This window comes from Muscardinus avellanarius (genome assembly GCF_963383645.1).
Source record: "Muscardinus avellanarius genome assembly, chromosome: 16".
NCBI lineage: Eukaryota > Metazoa > Chordata > Mammalia > Rodentia > Gliridae > Muscardinus > Muscardinus avellanarius.
This window is the reverse complement of record NC_137802.1, coordinates 11,539,634-11,554,704: the sequence shown is the minus strand read 5'-3', so window position 1 is coordinate 11,554,704 and position 15,071 is coordinate 11,539,634. Positions and strand designations below refer to the sequence as shown.

The 15,071-nt window shown below is 45.3% G+C and overlaps 1 protein-coding gene across 1 annotated transcript in view; it reads left to right on the top strand.

Moving 5' to 3' along the window:
* The window catches only part of DNAH9 (dynein axonemal heavy chain 9), a gene marked incomplete at both ends in the record, with an annotated part of 402,526 nt that overhangs the window by 314,777 nt on the left and 72,678 nt on the right, over positions 1–15,071 (top strand). The window contains 3 exons of the mRNA XM_080712788.1: positions 2,428–2,663; positions 7,676–7,798; positions 12,881–13,085. Of these exons, the coding sequence (XP_080568914.1) occupies positions 2,428–2,663; positions 7,676–7,798; positions 12,881–13,085 (564 nt within the window). The remainder of the gene's footprint in view (positions 1–2,427; positions 2,664–7,675; positions 7,799–12,880; positions 13,086–15,071) is intronic.

Genomic DNA, 15,071 nt, shown 5'->3' with positions numbered 1-15,071 from the left:
AATTGAAAGTAGCCGCACACGAAAGGTCACGTATTGTCCAATTCCATTTATATTAAAACATCCAGAAGAGGAAAATCCGTGGAGACAGAAAGCATATGAGCCATTGCCAGGATCTTAGAGTCAAGGAAAATGAGCGAAGGTTTGATGAGCATGAAGTTTCTTTGGGGAGTGATGAAAATATTTTGATAGTCGATAGAACCGGTCGTCATACAACATTATAGTTGTACTAAATGCCACCAAACGAGGCACCTTGAAATGGTTAGTTTTATGTTATGTGAATTTTGTCCTTTTTTTTTTTTTTTTTTTGCAATACTGGGGATGGAAAGCAGGGCCTTTTACCTCTGAGCTACACCCACAGCCCCATTTTTTTTTTTTTGCCATACTGCCCCATTTTTTTATATTTTATTTTGAAACAGGGTCTCACTGAGTTGCAAAGGGCCTCACTAAGTAGGTGAGGCTGTCCGCAAACCACGATCCTCCTGTCTCAGTCTCCCAAATGCTGGGATTACAACCATGTGCCACCAAACCCAGGGTTTTTTTTTTTTTTTTGAGATTATATGAAGGCACATGTGGTGGTGCACACCTATAACCCCAAGAGTTGGGAGGATCACAGGTTAGAGCCGGCCTCGGGAACTTAGTGAGACCCTCGGCCACTTAGCAAGACTCTTTCAAAATGAAAAAGAGCTGGGAGTATAGCTCAGAGGTAGAATGTCCCTAGATTGAATCCAGTACCACACATAAAAAGGATCTGAGCCATCAGTGAAAAAAGATTGCTTGTAGAAAAGTTAAATGAGCTGAAGAAGGACAAGGAAAGAAAGGGAAGGATCTAGAAGCCCAAAGGGACACTAGAGAGGCGGCAGGGTAAGTTATCAGGGCTGGGGATGTTCCCAGCAGGCACGAGCAGATGGGTTTGCAGCGAGGGTCCTGCCAGTAGCCCCAGGGTGGAAAGTCAGCCTCTTCGATCTTTGCAAGCTGACACAAGAGATAAGAAGAAAGAATGGAGCCGCACACTTGTAATCCCAGTACTTGGGAGGCTGAGACAGGAGGATGGAGGTTGTAGACAGCCCTAGCTACTTAGCGAGGCCCTCTGCAACTCAATGAGACCCTGTTTCAAAATAAAAATACAAAGTAGGGGAGAAGGTGTGGCTCGGAGGTAGAACACCCCTGGGTTCTATCCCCACACACAAAAAAATTAAATTAAATTAAATTAAAAATAGAGGATAAGCCGGGCGTGGTGGCGCACGCTTGTAATCCCTGAGCTTGGGGTGCGGAGACAGGAAGATCACGCAGGTTCGAAACCAGCCGCGCTGGTTTAAGAGACCCTGTTTCCAAAAATAAAATAGGTCTGGGAGTGTAGACCGGAGGTAGAAGGGCTTCCAGGAACCCCAGTACCACAAAAGAGAGAGAGAGAGAGAGAGAGAGAGAGAGAGAGAGAGAGAGAGAGAGAGAGAATGAATGAATAAAAAATAGAGCTGGGGGTGTAGCTCAGAGGTAGAATACCCCTGGGTTCCATCCCCAGTTCCACACATAAAAGTAAAGACTGGTTGTGTGGCTGCTGCAGACGAGAGAAGCCACTAGGCCTGGGGCCTGCTGCTGGCTCATGAAACAAGCACGCGATACAGAGAGGTGAAGTTAAGAAATAAATGTTAAAGCGGTTGAGGGCATGCAGGAGGTTATAGATTAAAAGATAAATAATTTATAGTATAAACTCGATTTAGGTGAATGTAATAAAGAGTTGGTCCCACCGGCTACATTTCTGTTGTTCATCCATCAAGAGAAAAAAAGATTATCAAGATGCTAACAAAGGCTGCTTCCAGAAAGCATCACACAGCCAGGAAAGCTGTCTTCAAGCGCATTGTTGATCTTCCTTTCAAATGAGTTCTGTCAGCCAGGCATGGTGGCACATGCCACACGCCTGTAAACCCAGTACTTGGGAGGTTGAAACAGGAGGATAGCGGGTTTGAGGCCAGCCTCAGCAACTTAGTGAGACCCTCTGCAACTTAGTGAGACCCTGTTTCAAAATAAAGAATAAGCCGGGCGTGGTGGCACACGCTTGTAATCCCAGCATTTGGGAGGCTGAGACTGGAGGATCTCGGTTCAAAGACAGCCTCAGTTACTTAGTGAGGCCCTCTGCAACCTAGTGAGACCCAGTTTCAAATTAAAGAATAAAAAATAGGGCTGAGGGTGGGGGACTGTAGCTCAGAGGCAGAATGCCTCTGGGTTCCACCCCCAGTACCACAAAAAATAAAAAAAAATAAAGAATAAAAGAAAATAAGGCTGGGGATGTAGCTTGGAGGTAGAATGCCCTGGTTTCAATCACCAGAACCGCAAAAAATAATTAAGTTATATCATGCAGTGAAATACTGTGTTCTCACCCCTCCACCAAGAAAGTGTTCTTCCATTCTGAGCCCCCCCCTTCTCCCCCAGGTTCCCATCCCAGTCACCCCAACCCTGGACCCCCTGAGGATGCTGACGGATGAGGCCGACGTGGCCACCTGGCAGAATGAGGGCCTCCCGGCCGACCGCATGTCCATGGAGAACGCCACCATCCTGCTCAACTGCGAGCGCTGGCCGCTCATGGTGGACCCTCAGCTCCAAGGTGTCAAGTGGATTAAGAACAGATACGGAGCCCACCTCCGCGTCACCCAGACTGGCCAGAAAGGGTAAGTGGCCGAGCACAACAGTGCCCTCGGGTGCCCTTTGTGCAGGAAAAGAAACGCGCCTGGCAGATAATGTGCCCCCAGCGGCTGATTTCTCCTCTCCAGATCTCTCCGAGAGGTCCCTCCCAGTTTCCCAGAGTTGGCTTATTGTAGGAAACGGCACCACAAAAGATGCCTCGAACCCAGGCCTGATGGTGCACGCCTGTAAACCCAGGACTTGGGAGGCTGAGGCAGGAGGGTTGTGAGTTCAAGGCCAACCTCAGCAACTCAACAAGACCTGCTTCGAATTGAAAGAAAGAAAGAAAGAAAGAAAGAAAGAAAGAAAGAAAGAAAGAAAGAAAGAAAGAAAGCCAGCCGGGTGTGGTGGTGCACGCTGGTAATCCCAGTACTAGGGAGACTGAAACAGGAAGATCACAGGTTCGAGGCCAGGCTCAGCTACTTAGTGAGGTCCTCTTTGTAACTTATTGACACCCTGTCTCAAAATAAAGAATAAAATAAGGCTGGAGGTGTAGCTTGGAGGTAGAACATCTCTGAGTTCAGTCTCCAGTACTGGAACGAAGGAAGGAAGGACGGACGGACAGACAGACTGGAGGTATAGCTCAGAGGTAGAATAGAATGCCTGTGGGTTCAATTCCCAATACAAAAAACACACACACACACACACACAAAACTAAGTGTTTGCTTTTCTTTCTTGTTAGAAATCATGTGCTGTCAGTAGGTGACTGTTACTCTCTTAAAAACCTGAGATCCATCTCATCTACCACGTGGCCGCCACCAGCCGCTCTGTGAAGTTCTCTGCTCTGGCCAGGTGCCCCTAACACGATCTCACAAAGGCCTATTTCACTCAGCATTGTCTAAGCCAAACATGTAATTTTTTTTTGTGGGGGGGGGCGGGTCTGGGGATGAAACTCAGGGGCATTCAACCTCCGAGCTACACCCCCTGCCCTATTTTTTTTATTCTTTACTTTGAAACCAGGTCTCACAGAGTTACAGAGGGCCTCACTAAGTAGCTGAGGCTGTCCGCGAACCGGGATCCTCCGGACTCAGCCTCCCGAATGCTGGGATTACAAGCGTGCGCCACCACGCCCGGCTACATGTAATGTTAAAAATAATAGCTACATAGGCTGGTCGTGATGGTGCATACCTTTAATTCCAGTAACCCAGGAGGATGAGGCAGGAGGATCTGAAGTCTAAAGCCAACGTCAGCAACGTAGTCAGACCCTGTCTTAAAATTTTAAAGTGCTGAGTAATTCCAGGACTTGGGAGGTTGAAACAGAAGGATCACAAGTTCAAAGCCAGCCATGGCATCCTAGCAAGGCCCTGCGCAATTTAGTGATACCTCATTTCAAAATTAAAAAAATAAAAAATAAAAAACTGGAATGGGGATAGAGTTTAGAGGGAAAATATCCCTGGGTTCGTTTCCTAGTACTATAAAAATTAATTAATTATTTTAATTAGAAAAGGGCTGGGGCCAGGTGGGGTGGCACACGCTTGTAATCCCAGTACGTGGGAGGCTGAGGAGAATCGCAGATTTGAGACAACACTCGATAACTTAGCAATACCCTCAGCAACTTAGCAAGATCCTGTTTAAAAAAACAAACAAACAAACAGCTGGGCGTGGTGGCGCACACTTGTAATCCCAGCATTTGGGAGGCCGAGACAGGAGAATCATGATTCGCAGCGAGCCTCAGCTACTACTTAGAGAGGGCCTTTGCAACACAGTGAGACCCTGTTTTCAAAATAAAGAATAAAAAATAGGATTGTGGGTGTAGCTTAGAGGTAGAACGCCCCCGGGGTTCCTTCCCCAGTACCGCAAAAAAGAAAGAGAGAGAGAGAGAGAGAGAGAGAGAGACAGACAGACAGACAGACAGACAGACAGACAGACAGACACGGACGGATGGACGGAGACGTGGTGGTACACACTTGTAATCCTAGTACTTGGGAGGCTGAGATGAGAGGATCCCAGCTTCCGCAGCCAGGCTCATCTACCTAGTGAGGCCCTCCACAGCTCAGTAAGACCTTGTTTCAAAATAAAGAATAATAGCCGGGCGTGGTGGCGCACGCTTGTAATCCCCGCGCTTGGGAGGCAGAGACAGGAGGATCGCGCAGGTTCGAAGCCAGCCGCGAGCGCTGGCTTAGGAGACCCTGTTTCCAAATTTTAAAAAAATGTAAAAATAGGTCTGGGAGCATAGCCCGGAGGTAGAAGGGCTTCCAGGAACCTCAGTACCACCAAAATAAATAAATAGATAAATAAATAAATAAATAAATAAATAAATATAAATAAATAATAGGGCCGGGGATGTAGCTCTGAGAGAGAATGCCCCTGGGTTCCATCCCCAGGACCGCAATAAGAAAAAAAGGAGGGGGAGCTGGGGACACTGTACTACAGCATCCCTGGGTTTGATCTCCAGTCCTGCACTAATAATAAAAATAATCATTAAATAAAGCAAATATTGAATACTAAAATGGGCTTGTCTTGCCAGAGAACTTGGTTGAGAAATGAGCGCCCAGATAGGACATGATATATTTTTAATCTTCAGTCACAGAATAATTGAACACTGGCCTTCTTCCCAAATTTTGATTAAAATAGTGCTTTCGAAATGATGGGAATAATTTCTTTTTTGCTCCTTCCCTAGTACCTGAAACACTGGCTGGTACATCACGGGCCTCAATCAATATTTGCCACATTAATTCTCTGTTCCTGCCCATGGGCTCCTTTCTGTTGGATGGTTTTGCTAGATTTACTATCCATTATTTGAATGCAAATATTACATCGTATATATTCTACCTAATCTTTGATCGTAAGAATGAAATGTTTGTTCAGGTTCTTTCCTTTGCCTTTTAATTTTATTTGTGGGGTCTGACATACTACAGTTTATTTAATTCTGCTTTTATTTGGTCAGACTTGTCGCACATGTCTTCTCTAAGTCATGTTTAGAAGTCTTTTTATTTTCCTCCAGAAATTATTTAAATATTCACTTACTTTTTTTTTTTTTTTTTTTTTTTTTTTTGCAGTACTGGAACCCAGGGGCATTCTACCTCCGAGCTACATTCCAACCCTATTTTTTATTCTTTATTTTGAAACAGAATCTCACTGAGTTATAAAGGGCCTCACTAAGTAGCTGAGGCTGTCCGCAAACCACCGTCCTCCGGTCTCAGCCTCCCAAATGCTGGGATTACAAGCGTGAGCCACGGCGCCCGGCTTTTATTCTTTTTTTCGAAACAGGATCTTACTGAGTTGTAAAGAGCCTTGCTAAGTAGCTGAAGCTGTCTGCGAACCTCGATCCTCCTGTCTCAGCCTCCCGAATGCTGGGATTACAAGTGTGTGCCACCATGCCCGGCTAAATGTTCACTTACATTTTATAAATTTTTTAAATTTTTTATTGGTGCATTGTAGTCATATATCTTAATGGGGTGCATGGTGGTGGGGGCATCATTTTATAATTTTTAATGAGTTTTCTTTTTACATTTAAATTCAGTTACCTTAAATGGATTTTAAGGTCCTAAATGAAGTGCAGACTAATTTTCCAGCTGGTTAGCTATTGTTCCAATAGCATCTATTAAACTTTCCAACCTTTTCTCAATTAATTAGAAGTGCCATTTTACTATATTAAGTTATTTTATTAAACAAGGTCTTCATTCTGTATCTAATAGCCTACTAGCTTTTAATTATTTAGTTATATATTAAGTGTCATTTATCGCAGTATTTCTCGTTACAAAAGTAGCATATTGTTGTAAAAAAAAAAAAGAAAAGTAGGGGGAAAGAGTTACAAAGAAAAGAAAGAAAGAAATTTCTGTAATACATCATTCAAAAACACTGCTAGGCCAGGTGCAGTGGCACACTCCTATAATCCCAGTACTTGGAAGGCTGAGACAGGAGGATTGCAAGTTCGAGGACAGCCTCAGCAAGTAGTGAGACTCTCATCAACCCGGCCAGACACTATTTAAAAATAATAAAATAGGGCCAGGGGTGTATCTTGGAGGCAGAATTCCCCAGGATTCAATCCTCAGGATCACGAAAAATAAAAATAAAAACAGCTTGGAAAAATGTTTAATGGCATAGGGAAATGTTTCTAATACATTTTTATATACAAAAACTAGGTTATATGCTCACTTCGGCAGCACGTATACAAAAACTAGGTTATTTTAAAAAAGCGCCATATGAATTCCATAATGAAAAGTTGAAGTTGAAAATACCATTCATATTTGCAGGATCTGTACCTAGAGATTCGACCAACCGTATCAGAAATGTTCCAAACAAAAATTATGTCTGTCTTAGACACATACGAAGGCCTTTCCTTATTCGTATGCCCTAAACAATACCATATAACACCTATTTACATTGACATTGTATTAAGTATTATAAATAAAGGATTTGAAGAAGGTTATATGCAAATATTACACCATTTCCCATAAAGGACTTAAACATCTATAGATTTTGGTACCCATGGTGGTCTGGAACCAATCACCCATGTTACCAAAGCAACCACTAAGAATCCAAATGTACCCAGAAAACATCAAGTTATAAATAACAGATGAAGAGCGTATAGTTAATTTTCATATTCTTTTTTGAATATTATGAAATCTCCCCATTTCTTTTTTTTTTTTTTTTTTTTTGCAGTACTAGGGGTGGGACCGAGGGGCATGGTACCTCTGAGCTACACCCCCAGCCCTATTTTTTAGTCTTTTTCTTTTCGAAACAGGGTCTCACTGAGTTGTGAAGGGCCTTGCTAAGTAGGTGAGGGTGTCTGCAAACCGCAATCCTCCAGTCTCAGCCTCCCAAATGCTGGGATTACAAGCGTGCGCCACCATGCCCGGCATGATATCTCCTCGTTTGTTAAAAAAAAAAAAAAAGTATAAAAACCACACAAATGTCATGTTAAGCACAGAAACATTTGGCTGCTGAGGACATTTCTAACAAGTTCACCGCCGTGCCTCAGAGGCCGGGTCATCTTGTAAAATCATCTCCGAGCCCCCACCTTGCTGCAAGCTCACCCTGCCCGCCTTGTTCCCAGCTACCTCCAGACCCTGGAGCGCGCCCTGGAAGCCGGAGACGTGGTACTGATTGAAAACCTGGAGGAGACCATTGATCCCGTGCTGGGCCCTCTGCTTGGGAGAGAAGTCATTAAAAAAGGACGGTAAGATGTGAGGATCTTCTCCGAGGCCCCCATTAGAGGTGTGGTGGGATCTGCCTGCCTGGAAGGCCCCCTCAATGGGCACAGCTTACTTTCCCAGGAGAGGCCTGCTTAGCTGCCCTTGTCTCCCAGAGAAGTCTTCCCGGAACAGACTTTGATTTCTTTAGCCAGTGACTCATCCACTCCCTCCGGCTGCATGTGTCTGCCTCGTACAATTACGGAGGAACTTCAGAAGGACAGACTGAGCCGGGTACCGTGGCATGTGCCTGGAGTCCCAGTGCTTGGGAGGCAGAGACGGGAGGATCGTAGGTTGTAGGCCAGCCTCAGTAACTTACGGAGACCCTCTGCAACTTAGTGAGACCCTGTTTCCAAAAAAATATCAGTACCCTGTTTTAAACCCCAGTGTTACGGTGAAATATGTTCGGTGTGTGAGGCTCGGAGAAATAATCCCCCCAACACAACCACACAAACAGAAAAACCGCAGGTTCTTGTCCTGAGCTAAGGATAGGTATACATAGCTCGGACAGTTGCTGAAGATTTAAAGAAGTTTATTAAAAAGATAGAAATACAGAAGACAGTTACAGCCCCATGCTATCCAGAAAATGGCATAGGGGGGCAATTTGAGTGAATTTACCAAAAGACCCCGCAGGCAGGCTGAGTGTTCTTATCCTGACCAAGTCTGCGGCAGGTTCTTTGATATGTAGACATGTTGCCCTATCTCTAGCCCAGTTTTCTGCTGTCTCCATCCCAGCCGGATCCGCCCCTCGGAGGCAAGGGGTGGGGGGGGGCATCTCTGTCACTGCACAGACCTCACACCTTTTGTTACACTCCCAAGATGTGTTAAGTTGCTTCTCCAGAATCTGGGATTTCCTCCCATCCTTGAGGCAGTTTGTCTCTCTTTAGAAATGTAAAGAACCCTTTTCCCTGGTGTTCCAGCTTTCTTTACTTCTCTTTAGAAATGTAAAAAGGCCCTTCTTCCTGACAATCCTGGCTTTCTTTAGTACAAAGGATATATTTTCAAACTTTGGGCAATCTTTCCCAATACTGGGACATTAACACATTTTGAAACCTCTTCCCAATACTAGTACACCCAGTACCAATAAATAAGTAAAAAATTAAAACTGTATCGGGATCTAGGAAGAGAAACCCCAGTGGAGTGAGGGAGATAGTCAAGGGGAGGGAAGAAAAGGAGAATTAATAAAGTAAACACTTCTGTTATGTATGTATGTGTGTATGTATGTATGTTATGTATGTATGTGTATGTTCTGTATGTATGTGAGGACACCAACGTCCCTCTTAATATCATGTATGGGAAGAAGGGGTGAGGCGTGGCAGGAAGGCCACCAAGTTCTATATCATGTGTGTCGCTATAACTCTGAACTGTATTATAATATGAGAATATAATGTACCAATAAAAATATTTTCAAAAATCCACAAAAGATAGCTGGGCGTGGTGGCACACGCTTGCAATCCCAGCACTTGGAAGGCTGAGACAGGAGGATCGCAGTTCGAGGACAGCTTCAGCTACTTAGTGAGGCCCTCCGCAACTCAGTGAGACCCTGTTTCAAAAATAAAATAAATGAAAAATAAAAATTAGGGCTTGGAGTGTAGCTCAGAGGTACCATGCCCCTGGGTTCCATCCCGAGTACCACAAAAAAAATCAGCAAAAGATGATAACAATTAAATGTTGATTATTTAAACTGAAAAGCAAAATTTTTCAGCCAGGTTGTTGGCGCACGCTTGTAGTCCCAATGCTTGAGAGGCTGAGACAGGAGGATCGCAGGTTTGTGGTCAGCCTCAGCCACTTAGTGAGGGCCTTTGCAACTTAATGAGACCCTGTTTCAAAATAAAGAATAAAAAAATAAACTGATAGTATAGCTTCAAGGTAGAATGCCCCTGGGTCCTACCTCTAGTTCTGTAATAATAATAATAATAATAATAATAATAATAATAATAATAATAATAATAATAAAGGGTTGTGTATATAGCTCAAAAGTAGAATGCCCCTGGTTCAATCTCCAGTACCCAAAAGGAAAAAGCACACTGACTTTTAAGCATGAGAATTTTTCTTTTTTCTTTTGGTACTGGAGATTGAACCCAGGGGCATTCTACCTCTGAGCTATACACACAGCCCTTTTTATTTTATTTTTTATTTTGAAACGGGACCTCACTAAGTTACTGAGAATCTGGCTAAATTGCTCAGGCTGGCCTCGAACCTGTGATCCTCCTGTCTCTACCTCCCAAGAACTAGATCCTCCTGTCTCTACCTCCCAAGAACTATGATTACAGACGCATGTCACCTCACCTGGCTTAAGCATGAGCATTTTTCCCAAGCCAGACATCTGAGTTATGAAGTCAGACTCTTATTGATTTAATGAGCCTTGGACTGGAGTGTGGCTCCGTGGTAGAGCATGTACCTAGCATACCCAAAGCCCTGGGTTCGATCCCCAACCAGAGACACACACACACACACACACACACACACACACACACACACACACGTTTGTATGTATATATATATATATATATATATTTTTTTTTTTTTTTTGATGGTGCTGGGGTTCCTAAAACCCTTCTACCTCTGGGCTACATTCCCAGACCTATTTTTTATATATATATATTTTATTTGGAAACAAGGTCTCTTAAGCCAGCATGGCTGGCTGTGAACCTGCGTGATCCTCCTGTCTGTGCCTCCCAAGCGCAGGGATTACAAGCGTGCGCCACCACGCCCGGCGCACGTTTGTATATTTAAATAAACACATACACACACAGTTTCAATTTGATGAGCCTCTTTGACCTTGGATGCTGGTACATGATCAGGGCTTAGCAAGTGCAGAGCAGAAAGAGGAGGCTATATATGAAGGGAAATGAGGATGAGAGGGTGATGATATTCATGAAGGCATGCACATCTCGGGAACCATCTTTGTTCGTTTTCTGTTGCTATAACAAACTGCTTGAGGCTGAGTAGTTTGCAAGGAGAATAGGTTTGTTTAACTCATGATTTGGGAGGCTCCAAGGGGCCAGGCTCACTCTTCTTCTAACAACCCACCCTCTCGGGAACTAACCCACTCCTGAGAGATGGTGGAGTTTCACCCACCGCCCAGACCCTGAGTTGCTTTTCTGTGTCTCCAGGTCGGGCTCATTGGTGTGTTTAATTATTTTCACCCATAAAAGTCATTCCCCAGACAGCCAGGAGAAATAAGCCTTCTAATAGCTCACCTGAAAACACCTTTGTACAAACGCCAAGGTGGTTCTTCCTCCAAGCACTCTACTGCCACCTGCTGGAGCCTTTTCACAGTATCCTAATCGCAGGCTTTCCTGAGAGTTAAGATTAAATGTGATGCTCAAGGGAGAAAGTCTATACCCCCTCCACAGCTGTCCCCAACGTTAGGGCAAAGAAGGACCTTAAGGTGCACGCTATATATAGAGAGAGAAAAAGATCCCTCTAAATCGGCCACGTTGTTGGCTATCATCTTGCCAAAAGAAAATCTAGACTTCTATTTATTTTTATTTTTATTGTTATTGGTGCACTATAGTCTGATATCATAATGTGGATCACGTTGATAATGGCATATATTCACACAGTACTTGGCGCCCTCTCCCCCTTCCCCATTTTCCTCCCTCCTGATACTGAGTGTGCAAGTTAATGTTATGTTCACACACATCTCATAGCCGCACGTAGCTCTTCCGTTAATGAACCTCAGCCTTCTTCCTCCTCTACCCTTCCTTCCTGGTTTCCCTGAGGTTTCCCCTCCATTATCTGGAGTCCCTCTGGTATCCCTGATACTCCTAGTTTGAGCATATTAGAGAAGACATATGTCCCTTCTCTTTCTGAATGTTCTCCAGGTCTTTCCATCTTCTTATGAACGACATAACTTTGTTCTTCATTGCCAGGTAGAATTCCATTGTGTGTATTGCCCGTGATTTTGCAATCCGTTCATCTGTTGATGGACACCTGCCTCAGCTGGTTCCATATTTTGGCTGTTATGAATTGTGCTGCTATGAACATGGGTATACATATGTAACTCTGGTTCTTTGATTTTAGCCCTGTTGGAAACATACCCAGGGGCATTCGACCTCCAAGCTATACCCCCTGCTCTATTTTTTATTCTTTATTTTGAAACCGGGTCTCACTGAGTTGCAGAGGGCCTTGCTAAGTAGCTGAGGCTGTCCGCGAACCGCGATCCTCTGGTCTCAGCCTCCCGAATGCTGGAATTACAAGCGTGCACCACCATGCTCAGCTTATCTTATAAGTTTTATTTGGAAACAGGGTCTCTTAAGCCAGCGAGGCTGGCTTCGAACCTGCGCGATCCTCCTGTCTCCGCCTCACAAGCGCGGGGATTACAAGCGTGCGCCACCACGCCCGATTGTATGGTGGATCCATTCCCAGTTTTCTAAGGAAGCTCCACCCTGATCTCCATAGACTTCTATCTATTTTAGATGGCTTCTCCCATAACTGTGACCAAAATGCCCTACAAGAGTAATCCAGGGAAAGAAAGGTTTATGCGTGCTTATGGTTTCAGAGGTCATTCCACAGTTGGCTGGCTCTGAGACAGAAACTTGCGGTGGCGAGACATGGCGGAGGGAGGCCATCCTCACATCATGGCGGCCAGAAGCAGACAGAGCAAGAGGCAGGGACTGGGAACATATATAGTGCCCAAAGTCATGCCCCCAACCAACGATGGTCCAACCATGGTCCACCTCTTCCAACCATGATCCACTCTTCCAACCATGGTCCACCTCTTCCAACCATGGTCCACCTCTTCCAACCATGGTCCACCTCTAAACCTTGCCACACTGGGGATATATAAGCCTTTGGGGGTACTTTTACGGTGCTGAAGATAGAACCCAGGGACCCAGGGGCATTTTACCTCCAGCCCTATTGGATTTTTTTAATTTGGAAACAGGACTTCGCTAAGTTTTTGAGGCTGGCTTCAAACCTGCAATCTTCCTGTCTCAGCCTCCCAAGTATTGGGATTACAGGCATGCACCACCACGCCTGGCTTTGGGGGGGTCTTCTAAGCCAGAAGCATAACACTGTCCCCAACCAAGCCACCCACCTTTACATGAACCTTTATATTCCAGATACATTAAAATCGGAGACAAAGAGTGTGAATACAACCCCAAGTTCCGGCTCATTCTCCACACCAAGCTGGCCAACCCTCACTACCAGCCTGAGCTGCAGGCGCAGGCCACCCTGATCAACTTCACCGTGACCAGAGACGGCCTGGAGGACCAGCTGCTGGCCACGGTGGTCAGCATGGAGAGGCCGGATCTGGAGCAACTGAAGGTGTGCCGGGGGCTTCGCCAAGGAAGAGAGGAAGATGATGTTCTGCCATTGGCCCCTGAGGGGCACCCCACTCTGGGAGCTGGGGTTAGGGGATTGTTTTCCTTGCAGGTGGGCTCTGCAAGATGTCTGACAAGTCCCAGGCCCATCTAGCCACCCAGGAAAGGAAGGGTATAGGCAGTCGAAGAACAGAAGCAGCGGACAGATGGCAGAAGGGGCAGTCCTGACTCCAAGAGCAGGGCCTGGCACTGGGCCACAAACAGGAAGGGCTCTGATCCCACAGGCCCATGTGTCTACATCCAACACTAAAAGGAATTCATTGCGGCAGTGATAACAGAATCAGGTTCAACCTGCTAGGGCTGTGTCTCAGTCAGCACAGGATGCTGTAACAAAATATCCTCGTCCGGCTGGCATAGATGGTAGACGTCTATTTTCTCATGGTTCTGGGAGTAGGAAGTCTGACATTGGGGTGCCAGGATGGTTGTTTCTAGAGAGGTCCCTCTTCTCGGCTCGCAGATGGCCGCCTCAGATGATCTCTGCTGGTGCACACATGCAGAAAAGCAGAGAAAGCTCTCTCTGGTATCTCTTTGAAGGGTACCAATCCCATTGGACCAGGGCTCCGTCCCTGTGACTTTGTTTTATCTCCGTCGAATTCCTAGAAACCATGTCTCCAACACAGGTCACGGGGGATCCAGGGCTTCATCATACGAATTTGGGAGAAACACAATCTAGTCTGTGGCTAAACAAAATATCTTTTGTTTTCTCCTCTCTTTAAACATCATGAGGTTAGATGATATGAGCCTAAAATTACAATATAGTTAAGAGTGAGTTCAGGGCTCCCTGGGATTCTGCCTCTGCAACCATTTATTCATAAGACAGAAACGCAGGGAGGACCAACTCCATAACAGGTAAGATGAGACGTACTGAGACCAGCGATGGTGGCGCGTGCCTGTAAGTTCACTTGGGAGGCTGAGACAGGAGGATCACAGGTTCAAAGCCAGACTCAGGAACTTAGACCCTCACCAACATAGTCACACCTTGTTTTATAATTTTTTTTTGAAAAAGCGCTAGGGGTATATCTCTATGATAGAATGTGTCTGGGTTCAATCTTCAGTACAACCAAAAATTTAAAAAGGAACAAAAAATAGGCCAGGGCGACCAAGGTCGAAATGCTTGGGTTACTCTTTCCATGGGTCCAAAGAGCAAAGACCTACAGCTGCCTGAAATGAACGACTCAGTCCCCATAATAAAAGCAGAAAGTGCCCAGTGCTTTAGTAAATTGTTAGGAGCCTAACAATCAGAAAGGAGAGATGAGGTGAGATCATGGATACCAGTTCCCCTACAACCTTGAAGAAAGCTTCTGCAATGATCTTGTCTAAACAGCCTAAGACAATTTCTGTTGCTTTTGCTTTTAAATAATGCACTGGAGCCTGGCATGGTGGCATACGCCTATAATCCCAGTTCTTGGGAGGCTGAGACAGGAGGATGGCAGGTTTGAGGCCAGCCTCAGCAACTTAGCAAGATACTGTTTTGAAATTAAAAAAATAAAAATGGCTGAGGGTGTAGGGCAAATGTAAAATGTCCCTGGGTTTAATCCCAAGCATCCATATCTCTCTCTCTCTCTCTCTCTCTCTCTCTCTCTCTCTCTCTCTCTCTCTCTCTCTCTCTCTCTCTCCCTCCCTCCCTCCCTCCCTCCCTCCCTCCCTCCTCTCTCTTCTCTCTCTCTCTTCTCTCTCTCTCTCCCTCTCCCTCTCTCCCTCTCTTCTCTCTCCCCTCTCCTCTCCCTCCTCTCTCTCCTCTCTCCCTTCTCCCCTCTCTCCTCTCTCTCTCTCCCCTCTCCTTTCTCTCCCCTCTCTCTCTCTCCTCTCTCTCCTCTCTCTTCTCTCTCCCCTCTCTCCCCTCTCTCTCTCTCCTCTCTCTTCTCTTCTCTTCTCTTCTCTTCTCTTCTCTTCTGGAGACAGTAAAATGGTGCTAGAGAAGCCGGGCATG